We start from the raw sequence: 27,586 nt of genomic DNA on the forward strand, positions 1-27,586 counted from the left end.
TGGCCATTTCAAAGTAGCCAAAGACAAAATTCATTTTAAAATAACTTTTTTACTGTTCCTGCTGCATGATATGGCAAGGGGTGCAGGAGGCTATTTGCAGCTTAATCTAAAGTAAGACTTTTAGGTAACTAAAGTGTAGACTGTCCCTTTTATGTTCATCTTTAATCTGTAAGATGGTGTTTTAAATATTTAAAACACCAACTGTGCTAAATACATTTACTTTTTGTCTTCTCAGGATTGTAACTAATGACCAATAAATACAGATTTCAGTACTCCAGCAAATGTAAGCATTTTTAGGGTTCCCCTTCTTAGCCATGAACACAAAATATTCTCATTGTAAAGAAACATTTTGGAAGGCTTAAAATAAAATAACCTATTAGTTTGTTTATTGCACATGCTGTGGGTAACCTTGGTGAAGAGGTTAGAACGAACAAGCTCACACCATTGCTTCAACTATATTAGAGTTGACAGAGGGTTCACAGCTGAGAAGCTCAACAATTAATGCATAATTACACCACATTATAAATAGCAGAATTCAACAGACCAGAACAAACCCATGAGACAAGGCACTACTGAAACAAAAAGGGTCAGGCACGATCTCATTTTCAAGTTTGTGGTACAAATGGTTTTTACTGAAAAGATATACTAGATTTTCAATAGGAAACTATAATCTAATGAGACCATTAAATGTCTAAGTGCATTTCAGGTTAACAGTGGCATTACTAGATAAACAGCAGAAAAACAGCGACCCCTAGTGAAAATTATAGTTCATTCATAAAGTGCTTATAACAAAGGTCAACTATTTTCTTGCATGTAAACAAAAAGATTTAAGTTCTAAAGACTGTTTTTACTTAAAAGGACATTAAAACACTCTGAATGCATCATTTCATCTAGCATTTATTTAAACGATTAGTTTAAGAATAACATGTAGATGTATTATTTTAGTTTTGATAGTTGTTTAAATATTGACAAAATAAGTTATTATCAGTTATTTGTAGAGCGCCAACAGATTCCGCAGTGCTATAAACATAGGCAGAGTACAACAAAACATTTATTAGGATCAAACGGGTAGAGGGCCCTGCCAAGAGTCGCACTGTTGTAGTCAGTTAAAGTGAAGGTAAACTTTGATGAATGAAAGCCCGGTTTTTAAAAATATTAAAAACAGGGGAACTTTCATTCATTAAAGTTTAGAAAGCAGCCGTTTTGATTTAAAACTTAGGTTTGTTCTTTTCATAGCCAGAGCAGCTTCCCCCACCTGGAGATCCTCTCTTCACATGTCAGCAATGACTAATCCAGCTTCTTCCAATCACGGCATGGCCTCAAACAATGACTCCCCTGGGGGGGAAGCCGTGATTGGAGAAAGCCGGATTAGTCATTGCTGATGTGTGAAGCTGCTCTGGCTGTGAAAAGTAGAGAGGTAAGTTTTTAAACTTTGATGAAAAAAAGTGCCCCTGTTTTTAATAGTATTTTTAAAAAACGGGCTCATTCATCAAAGTTTACCTTCACTTTAAGGTGATCTACAAACAGCTGGACTCTTAGGCTTATGTGCTAATTGGGTAGCAATCGAGGAGAGGAACTAGTAAAAAGAAAGGTTAGTGTAGGTTGTATGCATCCCTGAACAGTAGTGTCTTTAGGGAGCACTTGAAGCTTTTAAAGCTAGGGGAGAGTCTTGTGGAGTGAGGCAGAGAGTTCCACAAGATGGGAGCCAGTCTGGAGAAGTCCTGTAAACTAGAGTGTGAGGAGGTAACAAGAGAGGAGGAGAGTAGAAGGTCATGAGCGAAGGGGACGAGAGGGAGAGACAAGGTCTGAGATATAGGGGGGAGCAGTGCAGTGCTTTGTATGTAAGAGTGAGAATTTTGTGTTTAATCCTGGAGGCAAGAGGAAGCCAGTGAAGGGATTGGCAGAGAAGTGCAGCAGATGAAGAGCGACGTGTAAGGAAGATGAGCCTGGCAGAGGCATTCATTATGGATTGTAAAGGAGCTAGGCGGCAGTTGGGGAGACCAGAGGACAGAGTTGCAGTAATCGAGGCGGGAAAGGATGAGAGAGTGGATTAACATTTTAGGAAATGTCTAATTTTAGAGATGTTTTTAAAGGTGGAAGCGGCAGGATTTAGCCAAGGACTGAATGTGAGGAGTGAAGGAAAGATCAGAGTCAAATGTGACCCCAAGACATCGGGCATGCTGGGTAGGGGTAATGATTGAGTTCTCAACAGTTTTAGATAGATTGGGGGGTGGAGATTTTGGAAGAAGGGGTGAAAATAAGGAGCTCAGTTTTGGAGAGATTATGTTTGAGGTAGTGAGAGGACATCTAGGAAGAGATGTGAGAAAGACAGTTAGTGACACGGGTTAGCAAGGAAGTAGATAGGTCTGGTGCAGAGAAGTAGATTTGGGTGTTGTAGGCATACAAATAATATTGGAACTCATGGGACTTTATTAGGGAACCTAATGATGACGTGTAGATTGAGAAGAGAAGAGAAGGGGACAGAGCCTTGCGATACCCTGACAGAAAGTGGTGACGGGGCAGAGGATGCCCCAGAGAAGGCTACACTAAAAAGGTATGGTTTAACAGGTAGGAAGAGAACCACGAGAGGGCTGTGTCACAAATGCCGAAGGATTGGAGGGTTTGGAGCAAAAGAGTGTGGTCAACAGTATCAAAGGCTGCAGACAGATCAAGGAGGATAAGCAGAGAGAAGTGGCCTTTGGATTTTGATGCAAGTAGTTCGTTGGTAACCTTAATGATTGCCGTCTCTGTGGAGGGATGGGGACAAAATCCAGATTGCAGTGGATCAAGGAGGGAGTTTAATGTAAGGAAATGGGATAGGTGTGCATATATTAGTTTTTCGAGAAGCTTTGAGGCAAGAGGGAGTAGGGAAATAGGATGGTAGTTGGATAGTGAGGTTGGATCAAGAGAAGGTTTTTTGAGGATAGGTGTGACCAATGCATGTTTCAGAGATGAGGAAATATACCGGTGCGGAGGGAGAGGTTGAAAATGTGTGTGAGTATAGGGGTAAGGGTAGGAGAGAGGGAGGGGAATAGCTGTGAGGGGATAGGGTCAAGGGGACAGGTAGTGAGGTGAGAGCACAGTATAAGTGCAGAAACTTCTTCCTCAGTAACAGGGGAGAAAGAGCTAAGTTTATGGCTATGTGGGTTGTGGTTGATTGCGAGAGTTTGAGGGGGCGAGAGAATGGAAGTATGTTGAGAGCTGATTTTGTTTCTGATGGAGTCGATTTTGTTATTGAAGTGGCTGGCAAAGACTTGAGCTGACAGACAAGTTGTATTAGGAGGTGGGGTTGGCGGAGAAGAGCATTGAAAGTGGAGAACAGACGTTTTGGATCTGAAATAAGAGTAGAGATAAGAGTAGAGAAGTAATGTTGCTTATATAGATTAAGGGCAGAATAGTAGGAGTTCAAGATGAATTTGTAAAGAAGAAAATCAGCTGAACTCAGATTTTCTCCAGTGCCGCTCAGCAGTACGGGGACATCTGCGTAGGAACCGTGTCAATCGAGTATGCCAGGGCTGAGAATGAGTGTGTGATTTCCAAGCTATGGTAAGAGGGGCCAGATTGTCAAGGACGGATGTAAGGGTGGAATTATAGTGCCTTAGAACAAGATAGTAAAATGTTTGCTGCAATTTTGGTGACACCATCAAGTAAAAATCAGATGTGAAGAGTGGGGACAATGAGCCTATGTGACAGCAGAAGTAAACCTACCTGCAGCCCTGGAGAGTAACAATAAAAATATCCTATAGTTCAACATCCAACAGGCACCAAGTTTTAAAAGGAATAAAGTAAAAAAAAAAAAAAAAAGTGTGTAAGCACAAGTAATGACAATTACAATGTAATTGTATATAGACATACAAAGAAAAAAAGTGTGTCGAGCCCTGCATTTTCAATTTAAAATGTCACCACCTTGGTGAAAGAAAAATAGAAAAAAAATATTTTTTATTATTATTTGCAAACTCTCATATCCACATACATATCTATATTTATTAAGAATAATAATGAGTTAAACAGTCATGCGGTCACACACACACGAGTGAAATTAAAAACACTCAACCAGAGCTAGGCTTCAGAACCATCATATGTGCCAATATAATTTTCAATGAGAGGTGGGATATGGGCTTTGAATAGTGTAGCGATTTGCAAAAATTGAAAATATGCTAGGCTCCTTGAATCCGGGAGCACATATTGTTATAGGGGATCAGCACGAGAGCGTTGTCTTTCGTTTTAATTTGCCAACCGAGTTATCATTTTGCCTGTGCCTTAAACTTAATTACAACTCCATGAGAAGATTGGAAAGGGGAGGCAGATTCTTTCAGCGAAATTAAACACAGTTAATGTTAACAATAATATGTGCTCCCGGATTGAAGGAGCCTAGCATATTTTAAATTTTTGCAAATCGCTACGATATTCAAACACCATATCCCACCTCTCATTGAGAATTATATTGGCACATGATGGTTTCTGAAGCCTAGGTCTGGTTGAGTGTTTTTAATTTCATTTGTGTGTGTGTGACAGCATGACTGTTAACTCATTATACTTATTAAATATAGTTATGTATGTGGATGAGAGTTTGCAAATAATAATAAATATTTTTTTCTATTTTTCTTTCAACAAGGTTTTTCTTTGTATGTCTATATACAATTACATTGTAATTAAAGGAATATAACATTAAAATGTAATAAAATAAAGAACAAGCCAAGCTGTTGGGTCAAAGTGTAATATAATGTGCACACAAAACACCAGTAGCCTATGTAATACAATGAGGGCCACTCAAAAAAACAGTACTACCTCACATCAAAGGCCTCTGAGTGCTTGATGCTTAGCTGCTCTCCTGACTTCTATAATAAGGCTTAGAATCAATTATAGAGAACATCCTTTTTTTTTTTTTTAAAAAAAAGGGGGGCAGGATAAAAGTATACTACAGAGTGACACAAAATGTTTTAACTTAATAATTGTTCAAGGATAACCTTAAACAAAAAAAAAACAAAAAAAAAAAACACACAACAAAAAAAAAAAAAACACACAAGTGTCTTATCCACAATCCTTAGAGACACCAAAAAGCTGCAAAAACATAATTTATGCTTACCTGATAAATTCCTTTCTTCTGTAGTGTGATTAGTCCACGGGTCATCATTACTTCTGGGATATTACTCCTCCCCAACAGGAAGTGCAAGAGGATTCACCCAGCAGAGCTGCATATAGCTCCTCCCCTCTACGTCACTCCCAGTCATTCGACCAAGGACCAACGAGAAAGGAAAAGCCAAGGGTGAAGTGGTGACTGGAGTATAAATTAAAAAATATTTACCTGCCTTAAAAACAGGGCGGGCCGTGGACTGATCACACTACAGAAGAAAGGAATTTATCAGGTAAGCATAAATTATGTTTTCTTCTGTTAAGTGTGATCAGTCCACGGGTCATCATTACTTCTGGGATACCAATACCAAAGCAAAAGTACACGGATGACGGGAGGGATAGGCAGGCTCTTTATACAGAAGGAACCACTGCCTGAAGAACCTTTCTCCCAAAAATAGCCTCCGATGAAGCAAAAGTGTCAAATTTGTAAAATTTGGAAAAAGTATGAAGCGAAGACCAAGTTGCAGCCTTGCAAATCTGTTCAACAGAGGCCTCATTCTTGAAGGCCCAAGTGGAAGCCACAGCTCTAGTAGAATGAGCTGTAATTCTTTCAGGAGGCTGCTGTCCAGCAGTCTCATAAGCTAAACGAATTATGCTACGAAGCCAAAAAGAAAGAGAGGTAGCGGAAGCTTTTTGACCTCTCCTCTGCCCAGAGTAAATGACAAACAGAGAAGACGTTTGTCGAAATTCCTTAGTTGCCTGTAAGTAAAATTTTAGAGCACGGACTACATCCAGGTTGTGCAGTAGACGTTCCTTCTTTGAAGAAGGATTTGGGCATAAAGAAGGAACAACAATCTCTTGATTGATATTCCTGTTAGTAACTACCTTAGGTAAGAACCCAGGTTTAGTACGCAGGACTACCTTATCCGAATGAAAAATCAAATAAGGAGAATCACAATGTAAGGCTGATAATTCAGAGACTCTTCGAGCCGAGGAAATAGCCATTAAAAATAGAACTTTCCAAGATAACAACTTTATATCAATGGAATGAAGGGGTTCAAACGGAACGCCCTGTAAAACATTAAGAACAAGGTTTAAACTCCATGGTGGAGCAACAGTTTTAAACACAGGCTTAATCCTGGCCAAAGCCTGACAAAAAGCCTGGACGTCAGGAACTTCTGACAGACGTTTGTGTAACAGAATGGACAGAGCTGAGATCTGTCCCTTTAATGAACTAGCAGATAAACCCTTTTCTAAACCTTCTTGTAGAAAAGACAATATCCTAGGAATCCTAACCTTACTCCAAGAGTAACCTTTGGATTCACACCAATATAGGTATTTACGCCATATCTTATGGTAAATCTTTCTGGTAACAGGTTTCCTAGCCTGTATTAAGGTATCAATAACTGACTCAGAAAACCCACGTCTTGATAAAATCAAGCGTTCAATTTCCAAGCAGTCAGCTTCAGAGAAGTTAGATTTTGATGTTTGAAGGGACCCTGTATCAGAAGGTCCTGTTTCAGAGGTAGAGACCAAGGTGGACAGGATGACAAGTCCACCAGGTCTGCATACCAAGTCCTGCGTGGCCACGCAGGTGCTATTAGAATCACTGATGCTCTCTCTTGTTTGATTCTGGCAATCAATCGAGGAAGTAACGGGAAGGGTGGAAACACGTAAGCCATCCTGAAGTCCCAAGGTGCTGTCAGAGCATCTATCAGGACTGCTCCTGGATCCCTGGATCTGGACCCGTAACGAGGAAGCTTGGCGTTCTGTCGAGACGCCATGAGATCTATCTCTGGTTTGCCCCAACGTCGAAGTATTTGGGCAAAGACCTCCGGATGAAGTTCCCACTCCCCCGGATGAAAAGTCTGACGACTTAAGAAATCCGCCTCCCAGTTCTCCACTCCCGGGATGTGGATTGCTGACAGGTGGCAAGAGTGAGACTCTGCCCAGCGAATTATCTTTGATACTTCCATCATAGCTAGGGAGCTTCTTGTCCCTCCCTGATGGTTGATGTAAGCTACAGTCATGATGTTGTCCGACTGAAACCTGATGAACCCCCGAGTTGTCAACTGGGGCCAAGCCAGGAGGGCATTGAGAACTGCTCTCAATTCCAGAATGTTTATTGGCAGGAGACTCTCCTCCTGACTCCATTGTCCCTGAGCCTTCAGAGAATTCCAGACGGCACCCCAACCTAGAAGGCTGGCGTCTGTTGTTACAATTGTCCAGTCTGGTCTGCTGAATGGCATCCCCCTGGACAGATGTGGCCGAGAAAGCCACCATAGAAGAGAATTTCTGGTCTCTTGATCCAGATTCAGAGAAGGGGATAAGTCTGAGTAATCCCCATTCCACTGACTTAGCATGCACAGTTGCAGTGGTCTGAGGTGTAAGCGTGCAAAGGGTACTATGTCCATTGCCGCTACCATTAAGCCGATTACCTCCATGCATTGAGCCACTAACGGGTGTTGAATGGAATGAAGGGTGCGGCAAGCACTTTGAAGTCTTGTTAGCCTGTCCTCTGTCAGGTAAATCTTCATTTCTACAGAATCTATAAGAGTCCCCAGGAAGGGAACTCTTGTGAGTGGAACGAGTGAACTTTTCTTTTCGTTCACCTTCCATCCATGTGACCTTAGAAATGCCAGCACTAACTCTGTATGAGACTTGGCAGTTTGAAAGCTTGAAGCTTGTATCAGAATGTCGTCTAGGTATGGAGCTACCGAGATTCCCCGCGGTCTTAGTACCGCCAGAAGAGCACCCAGAACCTTTGTGAAGATTCTTGGAGCTGTAGCCAATCCGAATGGAAGAGCCACAAACTGGTAATGCCTGTCTAGGAAGGCAAACCTTAGGTACCGATAATGATCTTTGTGAATCGGTATGTGAAGGTAAGCATCTTTTAAATCTACAGTGGTCATGTACTGACCCTCTTGGATCATAGGTAAAATTGTCCGAATAGTCTCCATCTTGAACGATGGAACTCTTAGGAATTTGTTTAGGATCTTTAAGTCCAGGATTGGTCTGAAAGTTCCCTCTTTTTTGGGAACCACAAACAGATTTGAGTAAAACCCCTGTCCCTGTTCCGATCGTGGAACTGGATGGATTACTCCCATTAACAAGAGCTCTTGTACGCAGCGTAGAAACGCCTCTTTCTTTGTCTGGATTGTTGACAATCTTGACAGATGAAATCTCTCTCTTGGAGGAGAGTATTTGAAGTCCAGAAGGTATCCCTGAGATATTATCTCTAGCGCCCAGGGATCCTGAACATCTCTTGCCCAAGCCTGGGCGAAGAGAGAAAGTCTGCCCCCCACTAGATCCGATCCCGGATCGGGGGCCCTCAATTCATGCTGTTTTAGGGGCAGCAGCAGGTTTCCTAGTCTGCTTGCCCTTGTTCCAGGACTGGTTAGGTTTCCAGCCTTGTCTGTAGCGAGCAACAGCTCCTTCCTGTTTTGGTGCAGAGGAAGTTGATGCTGCTCCTGCTTTGAAATTACGAAAGGAACGAAAATTAGACTGTCTAGTCTTGGCTTTGGCTTTGTCCTGAGGCAGGGCATGGCCTTTACCTCCTGTAATGTCAGCGATAATCTCTTTCAACCCGGGCCCGAATAAGGTCTGCCCTTTGAAAGGTATATTAAGCAATTTAGACTTAGAAGTAACATCAGCTGACCAGGATTTTAGCCACAGCGCCCTGCGTGCCTGAATGGCGAATCCTGAATTCTTCGCCGTAAGTTTAGTAAGATGTACTACGGCCTCCGAAATGAATGAATTAGCTAGTTTAAGGACTCTAAGCCTGTCCGTAATGTCGTCCAGAGTAGCTGAACCAATGTTCTCTTCCAGAGACTCAATCCAGAATGCCGCTGCAGCCGTGATCGGCGCAATGCATGCAAGGGGTTGCAATATAAAACCTTGTTGAACAAACATTTTCTTAAGGTAACCCTCTAATTTTTTATCCATTGGATCTGAAAAAGCACAGCTATCCTCCACCGGGATAGTGGTACGCTTAGCTAAGGTAGAAACTGCTCCCTCCACCTTAGGGACCGTTTGCCATAAGTCCCTTGTGGTGGCGTCTATTGGAAACATTTTTCTAAATATCGGAGGGGGTGAGAACGGCACACCGGGTCTATCCCACTCCTTAGTAACAATTTCAGTAAGTCTCTTAGGTATAGCAAAAACCTCAGTACTCGTCGGTACCGCAAAATATTTATCCAACCTACACATTTTCTCTGGTATTGCAACTGTGTTACAATCATTCAGAGCCGCTAACACCTCCCCTAGTAATACACGGAGGTTTTCCAGTTTAAATTTAAAATTTGAAATATCTGAATCCAGTCTGTTTGGATCAGAACCGTCACCCACAGAATGAAGCTCTCCGTCCTCATGTTCTGCCACCTGTGACGCAGTGTCTGACATGGCCCTAATATTATCAGCGCACTCTGTTCTCACCCCAGAGTGATCACGCTTACCTCTTAGCTCTGGTAATTTAGCCAAAACCTCAGTCATAACAGTAGCCATATCCTGTAATGTGATTTGTAATGGCCGCCCAGATGTACTCGGCGCTACAATATCACGCACCTCCCTGTGAGCGGGAAATGTAGGTACTGACACGTGAGGCGAGTTAGTCGGCATAACTCTCCCCTCGTTGTTTGGTGAAATTTGTTCAATTTGTACAGATTGACTTTTATTTAAAGTAGCATCAATACAGTTAGTACATAAATTTCTATTGGGCTCCACTTTGGCATTGCAACAAATGACACAGGTATCATCCTCTGAATCAGACATGTTTAACACACTAGCAAATAAACTTGTAACTTGGAAATACAATTCAATTAGAATAATATTAAAACGTACTGTGCCTTTAAGAAGCACAGAAGATCTATGACAGTTGAAAATTAATAAATTGAAACAGTTATAGCCTCAATCCTTGTAAATAACACAACTTTAGCAAAGGTTTAATCCCATTAGCAAAGATAACAAATTCTGAAAGCAGGAAACAAATTACAGAATAAACGTTTTTTATCTCAGTCAAACTATAATTCTCACAGCTCTGCTGAGAGAAATTACCTCCCTCAAAATAAGTTTTGAAGACCCCTGAGCTCTGTAGAGATGAACCGGATCATGCAGGGAATACAATGAGTTGCTGACTGAAATATTTGATGTGTAGTAAAAGCGCCAAAAAACGGCCCCTCCCCCTCACACACAGCAGTGAGGGAGAACAGAAACTGTCAGAAAACAGATTAAGCAACTGCCAAGTGGAAAAATAGTGCCCAAACATTTATTCACTCAGTACCTCAGTAAATGAAAACGATTTTACATTCCAGCAAAAACGTTAAACATATTCTCTAGTTATTAAACAGCTTTATGTATTTCTTACAGTGTAATTCTAGTGAAGTACCATTCCCCAGAATACTGAAGTGTAAAGTATACATACATGACATTATATCGGTATGGCAGGATTTTCTCATCAATTCCATTGTCAGAAAACAAAAACTGCTACATACCTCTATGCAGATTCATCTGCCCGCTGTCCCCTGATCTGAAGTTTACCTCTCCTCAGATGGCCGAGAAACAGCAATATGATCTTAACTACTCCGGCTAAAATCATAACAAAAACTCTGGTAGATTCTTCTTCAAACTCTGCCAGAGAGATAATAACACACTCCGGTGCTATTTTAAAATAACAAACTTTTGATTGAAGATATAAAACTAAGTATAATCACCATAGTCCTCTCACACATCCTATCTAGTCGTTGGGTGCAAGAGAATGACTGGGAGTGACGTAGAGGGGAGGAGCTATATGCAGCTCTGCTGGGTGAATCCTCTTGCACTTCCTGTTGGGGAGGAGTAATATCCCAGAAGTAATGATGACCCGTGGACTGATCACACTTAACAGAAGAAATTACCTTTAAACCAGCTATTGATTTGCAGCATTTCCAAGAAAACCTAGGGTGCAAAATTTACAGTGTGGCCTCACTAGGGAGTGTGGGACAAGCACACTTTTGTTTTACCCAAAAGAGCTGCTTAAAATGGACATGAATCCCAAATGTTTTCTTACATTATTCAGATTGAAAAAAATACAAAATTTCATTTTCCCCCCCAATTTACTTTATCAAATTTACTTTATTCTCTTGTTATTCTTTGTTGAACAGATATCTAGATAGGTAGCATGCACATGTCAAGCACTAGATGGTGGCATATAGTGCTGCCATATAGTGTTCTTGCTAATGAATAACATTGATCTCTAAATGGCAGAAGTTTTGAAATAATCAATCCATGGTCATCAGAGGTGTACATATTTGCCCCTGAACTGCCGAGCTCTCCTCTGGCGGAAAGCAATTCTCTGCCCGCATTTAACATTGCACACAAGTGCTGCTCTGAGGTCGCATGCAACCCCGCCCCCTGCCTGTGCACAGCCAATCACACCCAGACAGGAACTGTCAATCTCCTCGGTTGGAAGAGATCGGGGAGTTTGAAATTCTCCACCTAAGAAGTGGAGAACAGGGTAGGGAAGCAGAGGTCTGATGACCGCTGCTTGATAAATCATGACTGCAGGTTCACTTGGGCGTGCTTGCAGTCAAAGTGGAGAAAAGGGCTTGATAAATCTAGCCCACTGGTTTTCAAACCTGTCATCAGGGCTCCACAACAGGCCAGGATTTCAGGATTACCTTGCAAAAAATCAAAAACCTTAATGTTCCTTGCTATGCATTTGCTTAGAGGGACATTCCTGCCACAATTGGAATCCACATTGATGTATTTCAGTTTTGAATAGAAGCATTATTGTAATATACATGTATTAGCAAATATGCTTCCAATAATAGCTATAGCCATTTCAAAAGTGTATTTAAGTATGCACCGTGCACCAGCATTTTAAACACAGCGCTTGTTTAGAGAGCCTAAGGTGCTTGTACCATATGGTAATGACTCCGTTTGTTAATTGCGGACATGATACAAACCCCACTTGAGCTCTGAGCAGCTACAGTTTTTAAAATGCTGGTGCACTGAGAATATCTAGCTATGCTTCACATGCAGAGAAAAATGCTAACACTAAAACAGTAATAACTTTTACTAGAAACATTTTTGCCAATACATGTATATTGCAAATATGTTTTGATTCAAAGATAAAATTTAAATGCACATCTTTAAAATTACGACTGGTGTTTACTGCTCCTTTAAATATTTCAGCTTTTTATTTTGGACTATAGTCTAGTCCAAAATAAACTTTCATGATTCAGATAGGACATGTAATTTTAAATAACTTTCCAATTTACTTTTATCAAGAATTTTGCTTTGTTCTTTTGGTATTCTTAGTTAAAAGCTAAACCTAGAATGTTCATATGCTAATTATTTAGACCTTGAAGGCCGCCTCTTATCTGAATGCATTTGACAGTTATTCACCACTAGAGGGTGTTAGTTCATGTGTGTCATATAGATAACATTGTGTTCACCCACGTGGAGTCAGCACTGATTGGCTAAAATGCAAGTGTCAAAATAACTGAAATAAGGGGGCAGTCTGCAGAGGCTCAGATACAAGGTAATCACAGAGGTAAAAAGTATATTAATATAACCGTGTTAGTTATGCAAAACTGGGGAATGGGTTATAAAAGGCATTATCTATCTTTGTAAACCATAAAAATTCTGGTGTAGACTGTCCCTTTAATGGCATGATCCCATACAAATTAACAACAAATAATAATAAATAGCTAATTTCTGTTATAGCATATTTCGAAAGCTTTGTAAACATAAAATGCTCAATTTGGTTATTTTTAAACAAAATCCTTTTGAAGGTGTTCGACAACCCATAGCTAAAGTTTCATAAAAAAAAAAAAAAAAATACATAAATAAAAATACTGCAGGATAAGTAACTGTATACGTACACGGTTCGACAACTCATGACACTGAACATTTCATATATCATGACATGCATTAATTTGATAAATCATCATAAACCGATAGAAATGGAAACAATTCCTTATGCATTTATAGACCACACGCTTTAATACTTGCCTTTTCCAACAACATCTCCCTCTCACCCTCTACCTCTGGACTCCAAGCAGTCATATCATTTACAGATCGTTGTGTTACAGTTAGTACCATCAGATGACTGCTGGAGATCTCAGGAAACATTGATGCAAAATCTAGAATGAAAAGAACTCAATGGTTAATCATAAAAAGCAGGAAGTAGAACTGCATGCTGGTTGAATATGACGAATTTGGTGGTAAAATAGACAATATGATTGTAAATAAGTATGGTTTCCAGGTATCCTGTATTTTAGTAGGTTGTTCAGTAAAATCTATACAAAAGGTAATGAACACAATCTTTTTTGGGGGGGATTTTTTTAATCCTGGAGTAGCATCTACATGTTAAATACCTCCTATGCCTCTATATATTACAAATATGGAGAGAAAGAACACTAATATGTACTACTCTAAAAATCGCTGTCATATGTTCGTAGTCTTGTAGTAGGTGTTAAAACACTGCGCTATGGGCCCAATGATCTAAAGCTCGCCGGCATGGAGAGAAATCTTGCACAATCTTTGGGGCTCGTTTTGAGCATGATATTGTAATGTAACTATCTTCTTCACATCCAGAACAATGCATAGTGCGACAAACAGCTCTCAGGCTAAAATGTGTCTTTATATAATTGTTTAAGGTACTTTAATATAAAATATGTTTGTGTTACTTGCAGTTAAAGATCTGTGCGTTAATGGGAATCTAGGGGATTAAATCACTGTTCAGTTAAGAAAAATATGTAGGGCAGCGTTTCCCAAACCCAGTCCTCAGGACCCTTAACAGGCCAGATATTCTTTATATCTTGGCTAGAGCAGAGGTGAAATAATCAGCTGAATAATGAATCTGGCCTGGAGTTGAGAAACACTGGTTTAAAGGGACACTAAACCCTAAAAAAAAAAGTTTCATTATTCAGATAGAGAATACAAAGTTAAACAACATTACAATTTACTTCTATTTATTTTGATTCATTTTTTTTAGATATTCTTAGTTGAAGAAAAAGCAATGCACATGGGTGAGCCAATCACATGAGGCTTCTATGTGCAGGAACCAATCAGCAGCTACTGAACCTATCTAGATATGCTTTTCAGCAAAGAATATCAAGAGAATAAAACAAATTAGATAATAGAAGTAAATGCTCTTTCTAAATCATGAAAGAAAAAAATGTGGGTTTCATGTCCCTTTAAGGTAAAGCTTTCATGATTGACAGGTGTTTAACCTCACCTAACACCAATGCCCAGTCACTATACTGGCAATCCTACACACAAGTATAGTGTATGCATGTGTACATTCCGGTAAAAGAACAATGTAGCTAAGTTTTGGTTAAAACGATTTTTCAAAATCTACATTTTATTTTGGAATGCTCCACAACTGCTTACATCTATAAGACAATACTAGTTCTCCTGCCATTTATATTCGCATCACAGCACATCAGTGGCTACCAAAATATTTTGCTGAAACCCAGTATATATTAGGAACAAGGACTTTGCATTTAATTGATGAAATAGGGTTTTTAAATAGTATCATAATTTTATGCAAAAATATAATAAACAGTAATTAAACAAACGTATATTTTCTGATAATCAAAAAATATTTTGCTACTTGTTTTAATGGTTTAAAATCCAACATTTTCTATTACACATTTAGAAATGAATGTTGTACACAACTACACATTGTGTTTGCATGTCTACAAAATGCACACAGAATATACAAAAATCTCAAAATAGCTCAAACTCTACAACACATTGTATTAAAGTGACTTTACAAAGTTATGAGAAAATCTTATAGGGACACATAGATGAGAGTGCAGAAGTTAAATATGTTAAGGTTTTTTTTTTTAATTTACGAAAAAAGTTAAAGTGAAAGTAGACTTTTGAAACAAATAAAAGGGGACTTTAATTCATGAAGTATAAGATACTTCATGTAGAAAGCTCCTTTGTTTGTTTGAATTGATCGCTGTTTTTAGCTGCTACAGCAGCCCACGGCTAAAAAAAAATTTTGCTACGAGATGACGTTTTCACCTCTTAGCCAATAGCTGTGAGGTAAATCCGGCTTGGCGCCCATAAGAGTCGGATTTACCGCACAGCTATTGGCTAAGAGGTGAAAACGTCACCTCTTAGCAAAAATGTTTTTTAGCCATGTGCTGCTGTAGCAGCTAAGAACGGCGATCAGTTAAAACAAATAAAGGAGCTTTCTACATGAAGTATCTTATACTTCATGAATGAAAATCCCCTTTATTTGTTTCAAAAGTCAATCCTAGCTTTTGTAAAACGCTAGGATTTACTTTCACTTTAAGTCAAAAATGATTATGGACATGAAACTTTCTCTTTCATTATTCAGATAGAGCATACAACTTAAAACAACTAAATTTTACTTTTATTATAAAATATGCTTCATTCTCTTTGCATGCTTTATTAAAAGATCAGCAGTGCAGTACCGAGAGCTATCTGAAAATATCAGGTGAGCCAATGACAAGAGGTATATATGTGCAGCAACCAAACAGCAGCTAGCTCCCAGGAGTGCATTGCTGCTCTGCAGCCTACCTAGGTATGCTCTTCAACAAAAAGATGCCAAGAGAATGAATCAAGTCAGATAATAAAAGTGGTTTAAAATTGCATGATCTATCTGAATCATGAATGTTTAAATTTTGACTTTACTGTACAAGAGTCCACTGTTTACTGGCAGACAGGGACAACGCCCACAGAAAATATGGGCTTATGCAGCACAAGAACATAAAAAATAGAATACATTCCGAAGCATTTTCTTTTATATAAAACAGTATAATTTTGTTTCTTTAAGAACACAGCTAAACAAACGAGGATCATATTTAATAAGCACTTATGAGGTAAATGAGGTGCATTTTTTATTCTTATAATATAAACGTGATCATTACAAATAAAGCAGTCGGTAGCAAAACTAAGTCAAGCACCTTTTCAGGTAATGGATAAAGTGTCTGAATAAAAAGACATTACCTTTTCTCAGTAGGTCTGGGCAGGTCTGAATGGCACATTCTACTTTAGCATTTTCAAAGTATGTTTCCATATTGTTCAATTCCGGCTTAGACAAGGAAGCTTCATTTCCCTAAGGAAGCAACATACTTTTGGTTTACAATACAACTAATATAAACTTCACAATCATTTGCAAACAATAAAATATAAATAAATAAATCACATTCCAGCTATGTAAATATGCTTGGTCACAAAATGTACTGTAGATGGACTGTGTACCAAGTCAGTCCAAAGTACCAAGCATAAATCAACTCAACACACAACAGTAAATAACGTACAAAGGCTTCACATTTGTACAAGTATGTAAAGAAAATGGTTTAATTCCTATAGTATCTATAGAACTTCTTGTATATGCTTAAAGGGATAGTAAACCCACATTCTTTCATGATTCAGATAGAGCATGCAGTTTTAAGTAACTTCCTATTTTAATCCCATTATCAATTTTTCTTCATTCTCTTGGTATCTCTATTTGAAAAGCAGACACGTAAGCTTTGGAGCCAACCCATTTTTGGTTCAGCACATCAGGTTGTAGCCCGATTAATATTTGAATTCAAAACTATTAATGCTGATTCTCAAAATAGACAAAACTAGGTTAATATGAATAAGTATGCGCATACATCTGTGCACCAATTGTTTTATTGGGCAAGTTATTTTTATACTCTGATCATTGCCTTAAATCCCACAAGAGTTCTTAGCCATCGCCACTAATATTATATAGTCCTATGTATATAAATTTGTGTCTAGATACGTTAACAGTAATTAAACTACTGGAAAAAAACTTAAAGGGACAGTAGACATTTATGATTTAGACAGGGCATACCACTTTAAACAACTTTCCAATGTACTTCTATATAAATGTGCTTCCTTCTCTGGTTATCCTTTGCTTAAAAGTTTATCTAGGAAAGCTCAGGAGCAGCAAAGAACCGAGGTTCTAGCTGCTGATTGTTGGCTGCATATATATACCGATTGTCATTGGCTCACCCATGTGTTCAGTTAGAAACCAGTAGTGCATTGATGCTCCTTCAACAAAGCATACAAAGAGAATGAAGCAAATTTGATAATAGAAGTAAACTGGAAATTTGTTTAATCCCTTAACGACCAAGGACATACCAGGTATGTCCTGCAAAAACTGTCAGTGACAATGGACGTACCTGGGATTGCAATCGCTTCCAGCAGCTCTCAGGGTATTGCAGTGATACCTTAATATTGAGGCATCCTGCAATACCCTTTTTTAAGCATCCGATGCAGAGAGAGAGACACTCTGTGGCCCTCTCTGCATCGGCCATCGATGGTGCCGATCGTTGGTGGGTGGGAGCTGCTGCTGGGAGGCGGGTGGGTGGCCCATCGATGGTTGCTTCCTGTCCCTGTACTCCGCAAGTACGCGCCACATTTGCGATGCAAGTTGTTTGTGAAGGATGGAGAGGGAGGTGTGAATTAAATGTTGGGCAAGGGATGTGGGAGGGGGAGTGAGATAGGGTATTGAGGTGGGGGGGTATTGAGTATTTTTTTGGGGGCAAAGTGGGTACTGGCAGACAGCTGCGCCAGTACCCAAGATGGCGGCAAAAATAGGTAGAGGGAGGATCGAGCACTGCATAATCAATATATTAAAATGAAAAGCTTTTTTTTTTTTTTATATAGTACTGGCAGACTTTCTGCCAGTACTTAAGATGGCGGTGACAATTGTGAGGTGGAGGAGGGAAGAGAGCTGTTTGAGGGGGGTCAGGGAGGGATCAGGGGGTGGGATGTGTCAGGTGGGAGGCTGATCTCTACACTAAAGCTAAAATTAACCCTACATGCTACCTAATTAACCCCTTAACTGCTAGGCATAATACAAGTGTGGTGCGCAGCGGCATTTAGCGGCCTTCTAATTACTAAAAAGCAACGCCAAAGCCATATATGTCGGCTATTTCTGAACAAAGGGGATCCCTTAGAAGCATTTACAACCATTTGTGCCATAATTGTTCCTAATAATAATAATTTACTCCTATTATCAAATGTTCTTCATTCTCTTGGTATCTTTAAGTTTAGATGACGGACCATTTTTGGTGCATGAAATATACCAAAATGGGCCTAGAGCAATACTTTGGGTTGTCTACTACACTAAAGCTAAAATTAACCCTATAAGCTACTTGATTAACCCTTTCACTGCCGGGCATAATACACGTGTAATCGCAGCAGCATTTAACAGCCTTCTAAATACCAAAAAGCAATGCCAAAGCCATATATGTCTGCTATTTCTGAACAAAGGGGACCCCAGAGAAGGATTTACAATCATCTGTGCCATAATTGCACAAACTGTAAATAATTCCAGTGAGAAATTTGTAAAAAAGTTAACGATTTTTTTTATTTGATCGTATTTGTGAAATGGCGACATGAAATATACCAAAATGGGCCTAGATCAATACTTTGGGTTGTCTAATAATTTATATATATATATATATATATATATATATATATATATATATATATATATATATATATATATATATATATATATATATATATATATATATATATATATAACATAATTTATGTAAGAACTTACCTGATAAATTCATTTCTTTCATATTAACAAGAGTCCATGAGCTAGTGACGTATGGGATATACATTCCTACCAGGAGGGGCAAAGTTTCCCAAACCTTAAAATGCCTATAAATACACCCCTCACCACACCCACAAATCAGTTTAACGAATAGCCAAGAAGTGGGGTGATAAGAAAAAAAGTGCGAAGCATATAAAATAAGGAATTGGAATAATTGTGCTTTATACAAAAAAATCATAACCACCACAAAAAAGGGTGGGCCTCATGGACTCTTGTTAATATGAAAGAAATGAATTTATCAGGTAAGTTCTTACATAAATTATGTTTTCTTTCATGTAATTAACAAGAGTCCATGAGCTAGTGACGTATGGGATAATGACTACCCAAGATGTGGATCTTTCCACACAAGAGTCACTAGAGAGGGAGGGATAAAATAAAGACAGCCAATTCCTGCTGAAAATAATCCACACCCAAAATAAAGTTTAACAAAAAACATAAGCAGAAGATTCAAACTGAAACCGCTGCCTGAAGAACTTTTCTACCAAAAACTGCTTCAGAAGAAGAAAATACATCAAAATGGTAGAATTTAGTAAAAGTATGCAAAGAGGACCAAGTTGCTGCTTTGCAGATCTGGTCAACCGAAGCTTCATTCCTAAACGCCCAGGAAGTAGATACTGACCTAGTAGAATGAGCTGTAATTCTTTGAGGCGGAATTTTACCCGACTCAACATAGGCAAGATGAATTAAAGATTTCAACCAAGATGCCAAAGAAATGGCAGAAGCTTTCTGGCCTTTCCTAGAACCGGAAAAGATAACAAATAGACTAGAAGTCTTACGGAAAGATTTCGTAGCTTCAACATAATATTTCAAAGCTCTAACAACATCCAAAGAATGCAATGATTTCTCCTTAGAATTCTTAGGATTAGGACATAATGAAGGAACCACAATTTCTCTACTAATGTTGTTGGAATTCACAACTTTAGGTAAAAATTCAAAAGAAGTTCGCAACACCGCCTTATCCTGATGAAAAATCAGAAAAGGAGACTCACACGAAAGAGCAGATAATTCAGAAACTCTTCTAGCAGAAGAGATGGCCAAAAGGAACAAAACTTTCCAAGAAAGTAATTTAATGTCCAATGAATGCATAGGTTCAAACGGAGGAGCTTGAAGAGCTCCCAGAACCAAATTCAAACTCCAAGGAGGAGAAATTGACTTAATGACAGGTTTTATACGAACCAAAGCTTGTACAAAACAATGAATATCAGGAAGAATAGCAATCTTTCTGTGAAAAAGAACAGAAAGAGCGGAGATTTGTCCTTTCAAAGAACTTGCGGACAAACCCTTATCTAAACCATCCTGAAGAAACTGTAAAATTCTCGGTATTCTAAAAGAATGCCAAGAAAAATGATGAGAAAGACACCAAGAAATATAAGTCTTCCAGACTCTATAATATATCTCTCGAGATACAGATTTACGAGCCTGTAACATAGTATTAATCACGGAGTCAGAGAAACCTCTATGACCAAGAATCAAGCGTTCAATCTCCATACCTTTAAATTTAAGGATTTCAGATCCGGATGGAAAAAAGGACCTTGTGACAGAAGGTCTGGTCTTAACGGAAGAGTCCATGGCTGGCAAGATGCCATCCGGACAAGATCCGCATACCAAAACCTGTGAGGCCATGCCGGAGCTATTAGCAGAACAAACGAGCATTCCCTCAGAATCTTGGAGATTACTCTTGGAAGAAGAACTAGAGGCGGAAAGATATAGGCAGGATGATACTTCCAAGGAAGTGATAATGCATCCACTGCCTCCGCCTGAGGATCCCGGGATCTGGACAGATACCTGGGAAGTTTCTTGTTTAGATGAGAGGCCATCAGATCTATCTCTGGAAGCCCCCACAATTGAACAATCTGAAGAAATACCTCTGGGTGAAGAGACCATTCGCCCGGATGCAACGTTTGGCGACTGAGATAATCCGCTTCCCAATTGTCTACACCTGGGATATGAACCGCAGAGATTAGACAGGAGCTGGATTCCGCCCAAACCAAAATTCGAGATACTTCTTTCATAGCCAGAGGACTGTGAGTCCCTCCTTGATGATTGATGTATGCCACAGTTGTGACATTGTCTATCTGAAAACAAATGAACGATTCTCTCTTCAGAAGAGGCCAAAACTGAAGAGCTCTGAAAACTGCACGGAGTTCCAAGATATTGATCGGTAATCTCACCTCCTGAGATTCCCAAACTCCTTGTGCCGTCAGAGATCCCCACACAGCTCCCCAACCTGTGAGACTTGCATCTGTTGAAATTACAGTCCAGGTCGGAAGAACAAAAGAAGCCCCCTGAATTAAACGATGGTGATCTGTCCACCACGTTAGAGAGTGCCGAACAATCGGTTTTAAAGATATTAATTGATATATCTTCGTGTAATCCCTGCACCATTGGTTCAGCATACAGAGCTGAAGAGGTCGCATGTGAAAACGAGCAAAGGGGATCGCGTCCGATGCAGCAGTCATAAGACCTAGAATTTCCATGCATAAGGCTACCGAAGGGAATGATTGAGACTGAAGGTTTCGACAGGCTGTAATCAATTTTAGACGTCTCTTGTCTGTTAAAGACAAAGTCATGGACACTGAATCTATCTGGAAACCCAGAAAGGTTACCCTTGTTTGAGGAATCAAAGAACTTTTTGGTAAATTGATCCTCCAACCATGATCTTGAAGAAACAACACAAGTCGATTCGTATGAGACTCTGCTAAATGTAAAGACGGAGCAAGTACCAAGATATCGTCCAAATAAGGAAATACCACAATACCCTGTTCTCTGATTACAGACAGAAGGGCACCGAGAATCTTTGTGAAAATTCTTGGAGCTGTAGCAAGGCCAAACGGTAGAGCCACAAATTGGTAATGCTTGTCTAGAAAAGAGAATCTCAGGAACTGATAATGATCTGGATGAATTGGAATATGCAGATATGCATCCTGTAAATCTATTGTGGACATATAATTCCCTTGCTGAACAAAAGGCAATATAGTCCTTACAGTTACCATCTTGAACGTTGGTATCCTTACATAACGATTCAATAATTTTAGATCCAGAACTGGTCTGAAGGAATTCTCCTTCTTTGGTACAATGAAGAGATTTGAATAAAACCCCATCCCCTGTTCCGGAACTGGAACTGGCATAATTACTCCAGCCAACTCTAGATCTGAAACACAATTCAGAAATGCTTGAGCTTTCACTGGATTTACTGGGACATGGGAAAGAAAAAATCTCTTTGCAGGAGGTCTCATCTTGAAACCAATTCTGTACCCTTCTGAAACAATGTTCTGAATCCAAAGATTGTGAACAGAATTGATCCAAATTTCTTTGAAAAAACGTAACCTGCCCCCTACCAGCTGAACTGGAATGAGGGCCGTACCTTCATGTGAACTTAGAATCAGGCTTTGCCTTTCTAGCAGGCTTGGATTTATTCCAGACTGGAGATGGTTTCCAAACTGAAACTGCTCCTGAGGACGAAGGATCAGGCTTTTGTTCTTTGTTGAAACGAAAGGAACGAAAACGATTGTTAGCCCTGTTTTTACCTTTAGACTTTTTATCCTGTGGTAAAAAAGTTCCTTTCCCACCAGTAACAGTTGAAATAATAGAATCCAACTGAGAACCAAATAATTTGTTTCCCTGGAAAGAAATGGAAAGTAGAGTTGATTTAGAAGCCATATCAGCATTCCAAGTCTTAAGCCATAAAGCTCTTCTGGCTAAGATAGCCAGAGACATAAATCTAACATCAACTCTAATAATATCAAAAATGGCATCACAGATGAAATTATTAGCATGCTGGAGAAGAATAATAATATCATGAGAATCACGATTTGTTACTTGTTGCGCTAGAGTTTCCAACCAAAAAGTTGAAGCTGCAGCAACATCAGCCAATGATATAGCAGGTCTAAGAAGATTACCTGAACATAGATAAGCTTTTCTTAGAAAAGATTCAATTTTTCTATCTAAAGGATCTTTAAACGAGGTACCATCTGACATAGGAATGGTAGTACGTTTAGCAAGGGTAGAAATAGCCCCATCAACTTTAGGGATTTTGTCCCAAAATTCTAACCTGTCAGGCGGAACAGGATATAATTGCTAAAAACGTTTAGAAGGAGTAAATGAATTACCCAATTTATCCCATTCCTTAGCAATTACTGCAGAAATAGCATTAGGAACAGGAAAGACTTCTGGAATAACCGCAGGAGCTTTAAAAACCTTATCCAAACGTATAGAATTAGTATCAAGAGGACTAGAATCCTCTATTTCTAAAGCAATTAGTACTTCTTTAAGTAAAGAGCGAATAAATTCCATCTTAAATAAATATGAAGATTTATCAGCATCAATCTCTGAGACAGAATCCTCTGAACCAGAAGAGTCCAAAGAATCAGAATGATGGTGTTCATTTAAAAATTCATCTGTAGAGAGAGAAGATTTAAAAGACTTTTTACGTTTACTAGAAGGAGAAATAACAGACAAAGCCTTCTTTATGGATTCAGAAACAAAATCTCTTATGTTATCAGGAACATTCTGCACCTTAGATGTTGAGGGAACTGCAACAGGCAATGGTACATCACTAAAGGAAATATTATCTGCTTTAACAAGTTTGTCATGACAATTATTACAAACAACAGCTGGAGGAATAGCTACCAAAAGTTTACAGCAGATACACTTAGCTTTGGTAGATCCAGCAGGCAGTGGTTTTCCTGTAGTATCTTCTGGCTCAGATGCAACGTGAGACATCTTGCAATATGTAAGAGAAAAAACAACATATAAAGCAAAATAGATCAAATTCCTTATAAGACAGTTTCAGGAATGGGAAAAAAATGCCAAACATCAAGCTTCTAGCAACCAGAAGCAAATGAAAAATGAGACTGAAATAATGTGGAGACAAAAGCGACGCCCATATTTTTTGGCGCCAAATAAGACGCCCACATTATTTGGCGCCTAAATGCTTTTGGCGCCAAAAATGACGCCACATCCGGAACGCCGACATTTTTGGCGCAAAATAACGTCAAAAATGACGCAACTTCCGGCGACACGTATGACGCCGGAAACGGAAAAGAATTTTTGCGCCAAAAAAGTCCGCGCCAAGAATGACACAATAAAATGAAGCATTTTCAGCCCCCGCGAGCCTAACAGCCCACAGGGAAAAAAGTCAAATTTTTGAGGTAAGAAAAAATATGATAATTTAAAGCATAATCCCAAATATGAAACTGACTGTCTGGAAATAAGGAAAGTTGAACATTCTGAGTCAAGGCAAATAAATGTTTGAATACATATATTTAGAACTTTATAAATAAAGTGCCCAACCATAGCTTAGAGTGTCACAGAAAATAAGACTTACTTACCCCAGGACACTCATCTACATGTTTGTAGAAAGCCAAACCAGTACTGAAACGAGAATCAGTAGAGGAAATGGTAAATATAAGAGTATATCGTCGATCTGAAAAGGGAGGTAAGAGATGAATCTCTACGACCGATAACAGAGAACCTTATGAAATAGACCCCGTAGAAGGAGATCACTGCATTCAATAGGCAATACTCTCCTCACATCCCTCTGACATTCACTGCACGCTGAGAGGAAAACCGGGCTCCAACTTGCTGCGGAGCGCATATCAACGTAGAATCTAGCACAAACTTACTTCACCACCTCCCTTGGAGGCAAAGTTTGTAAAACTGATTTGTGGGTGTGGTGAGGGGTGTATTTATAGGCATTTTAAGGTTTGGGAAACTTTGCCCCTCCTGGTAGGAATGTATATCCCATACGTCACTAGCTCATGGACTCTTGTTAATTACATGAAAGAAATATATATATATACACATATACACACACACACACACACACATATACACACACATATGAAGGGTTATTCAGAGATTCCTGACAGATATCAGTGTTACACTGTAACTATGGCTAATATTGGAAAAAAAATAGCTAAGTGCTACTTGTACTTATTGCCCTTTAACTTGCAAATAAAGCAAAGAACATGTAAACATTGGGTATTTCTAAACTCAGGACAAAAATTTAGAAACTATTTAGCATAGGAGTTTTTGGTGGTTGTAGATGTGTAACAGATTTTGGGGGTCACAGTTATAATTTTTTTTATGTAAGAACTTACCTGATAATTTATTTCATAATGGCAAGAGTCCATGAGCTAGTGATGTATGGGATATACATTCCTACCAGGAGGGGGCAAAGTTTCCATACTTCAGGTTTAACGTATAGCCAAGTAGTGGGGTGATAAAATAAAGAGTAAAAAAGCATACAAAAAGAGGAACTGGAAATAAAATTGTGCTTTTATACAAAAATCATAACCACCCAAAAAAAGGGTGGGCCTCGTGGACTCTTGCCAATATGAAAGAAATTAATTTATCAGGTAAGTTCTTACATAAATGATGTTTTCTTTCATGTAATTGGCAAGAGTGCATGAGCTAGTGACGTATGGAATAGAAAAATCCAAGATGTGGAAGACCACAGAAGAATCACTAGAAAGGGAGGGATAAAATAAAAACAACTATTTTCGCTGAAAAAAAATAAATCCACAAAAAAAAAAAAATTAAAATAAGTCTCATACATTTCACATAAATTTCAAGAAAAAAAACAAATCATAAGCAGAAGAATCAAACAGACAGCTGCCCGAAGAACTTTTCTACCAAAGACTGCTTCAGAAGAAGCAAATACATCAAAATGGTATAATTTAGTAAATGTATGCAAAGAAGACCAAGTTGCTGCTTTGCAAATCTGATCAACCAAAGCATCATTCTTACAAGCCCAAGAAGTGGCGACTTATCAAGTAGAATGAGCTGTAATTCGCTGAGGCAGAGACTGTCCTACCTCCAAATAAGCCTTGTGAATCAAAAGCTTTAAGCAAGATGCCAAAGAAATGGCAGAGGCTTTCTGACCTTTCCTATGACCAGAACAAACAACAAATAGACTAGAAGTCTTCCTGAAATCTTTAGTTGCTTTGACATAAAATTTCAAAGCTCTTACAACATCCAAAGAATGTAAAGATCTTTCAAGAGAATTCTTAGGATTAGGACACAAGGAAGGAACAACAATGTCCCCACTAATGTTGTTAGAATTCACAACCTTAGGAAGAAATTTAAATGAAGTCCGCAAAACAGCCTTATCCTGAAGAAAAAAATCAGAAAAGGAGACCCAAAAGAGAGCAGACAATTCAGAAACTCTTCTAGCTGAAGAAATAGCCAAAAGAAACAACACTTTCCAAGAAAGTAGTTTAATATCCAAAGAAAGCATAGGCTCAAAATGAGGAGCCTGCAAAGCCTTCAAAACCAAAATTAAGACTCCAAGCGAGGAGATATTGATTTAATAACAGGCTTGATACAAACCAAAGCCTTAACAAAACAGTGAATATCAGGAAGTTTTGCAATTTTTCTATGAAATAAAACAGAATTAGCAGAGATTTGTCCCTTCAAAGTACTTGCAGACAAACCTTTATCCAAACCATCCTGAAGAAACTGTAAAATTCTAGGAATTCTAAAAGAATGCCAAGAGAATTTATAAAAAAAAAAAAAAAAAAAAAAAAAAGGACCATGAAATAGTCTTTCCAAAACAGATAATAAATCTTCCTTGAAACAGACTTATGAGCCTGTAGCATAGTATTAATCACTGAGTCAGAGAAACCTCTATGACTAAGCACTAAGCGTTCAATTTCCATAACTTCAAATTTAGTGATTTAAGAGCCTGATGGAAAAACTGGCCTTAAAAAGGAATTGACCAAGGTTGGCAACATCCGAATACCAAAACCTGAGAGGCCATGCTGGTGCCATCAGAAAACACATGCAATTGTTCCATTATGATCTTGGAGATCACCCTTGGATGAAGAACTAGAGGCGGAAAAATGTAAGCAGGTTGGTAAAACAAAGGAACTGCCAACGCATCCACCATCTTCGCCTGAGGATCCCTGGACCTGGAAAGGTACCTGGGAAGCTTCTTGTTTAGATAGGAAGCCATCAGATCTATTTCGAGAAGACCCTACATCTGTACAATCTGACAAAATACATCTGGATGGAGAGACCACTCCCCTGGATGTAAAGACTGACGACTGAGATAATCCGCTTCCCAATTGTCTACACCTGGGATATGTATTGCAGAAATTAGACAGGAGTTGGATTCCGCCCAAGAAAGTATCCAAGATACTTCTTTCATCGCTAAAGGACTGTGAGTCCCACCCTGATGATTGACATATGCCACAGTTGTGATATTGTCTGTCTGAAAACGAATGAAGGATTCTCTCTTTAATAGAAGCCAAGCCTGAAGAGCCCTGAAAATAGCACGGAGTAAATATTAATTGGTAACCTCGCCTCTTGAGGATTCCAAACTCCTTGTGCTGTCAGAGACCCCCAAACAGCTCCTCAACCTGTTAGACTTGCAGCAAATCAAAGAGTTGAGTGTTGGGATCTAAGAATATCAATTGTGATATCAGAGTATAATCCCTGCACCGATTCAGCATGCAAAGCTGCAGAGGTCTCATATGAAAATGAGCAAAGGGGATCGCGCCCGATGCTGAAGTTATTAGACCTAAAACTTCCATGCACATAGTCACTGAAGGGAATGATCGAGACTGAAGGTTTGAACAGGTTGGAACCAACTTCAAAAACGTCTCTTGTCTGTTAAAGACAGAGTCATGGACACAGAATCTGGAAACCTAAAAAGGTGACCCTTGTCTGAGGAATCAAGAAACTCTTTGGTAAATTGATCCTCCAACCATGTTTTTGAAGAAACAACACAAGTTGATTTGTGTGCGATTCTGCTAAATGAAAAGATTGAGCCAGTACCAAGATATTGTCCAAATAAGGAAATACCGCAATACGCTGCTCTCTGATTACAGATAGGTCACTGAGAACCTTCAAAAAGATTTTTGGAGCTGTCGCTAGGCCAAATGGAAGAGCAACAAATTGGTA

The 27,586-nt window shown here is 39.0% G+C and overlaps 1 protein-coding gene across 6 annotated transcripts in view; it reads right to left on the minus strand.

Annotated features, from left to right (window-relative positions):
* The window catches only part of MMADHC (metabolism of cobalamin associated D), a 264,019-nt gene that overhangs the window by 18,522 nt on the left and 217,911 nt on the right, over nt 1-27,586 (minus strand). For all 6 annotated transcript variants that reach the window (XM_053698297.1, XM_053698296.1, XM_053698295.1 and 3 more), the window contains 2 exons: nt 16,042-16,150; nt 13,066-13,196 (listed from right to left, as the gene is read on the minus strand). In XM_053698297.1, the coding sequence (XP_053554272.1) occupies nt 13,066-13,196; nt 16,042-16,150 (240 nt within the window). The remainder of the gene's footprint in view (nt 1-13,065; nt 13,197-16,041; nt 16,151-27,586) is intronic.

The sequence above is a fragment of the Bombina bombina genome, chromosome 1 (assembly GCF_027579735.1).
Source record: "Bombina bombina isolate aBomBom1 chromosome 1, aBomBom1.pri, whole genome shotgun sequence".
Lineage (NCBI taxonomy): Eukaryota > Metazoa > Chordata > Amphibia > Anura > Bombinatoridae > Bombina > Bombina bombina.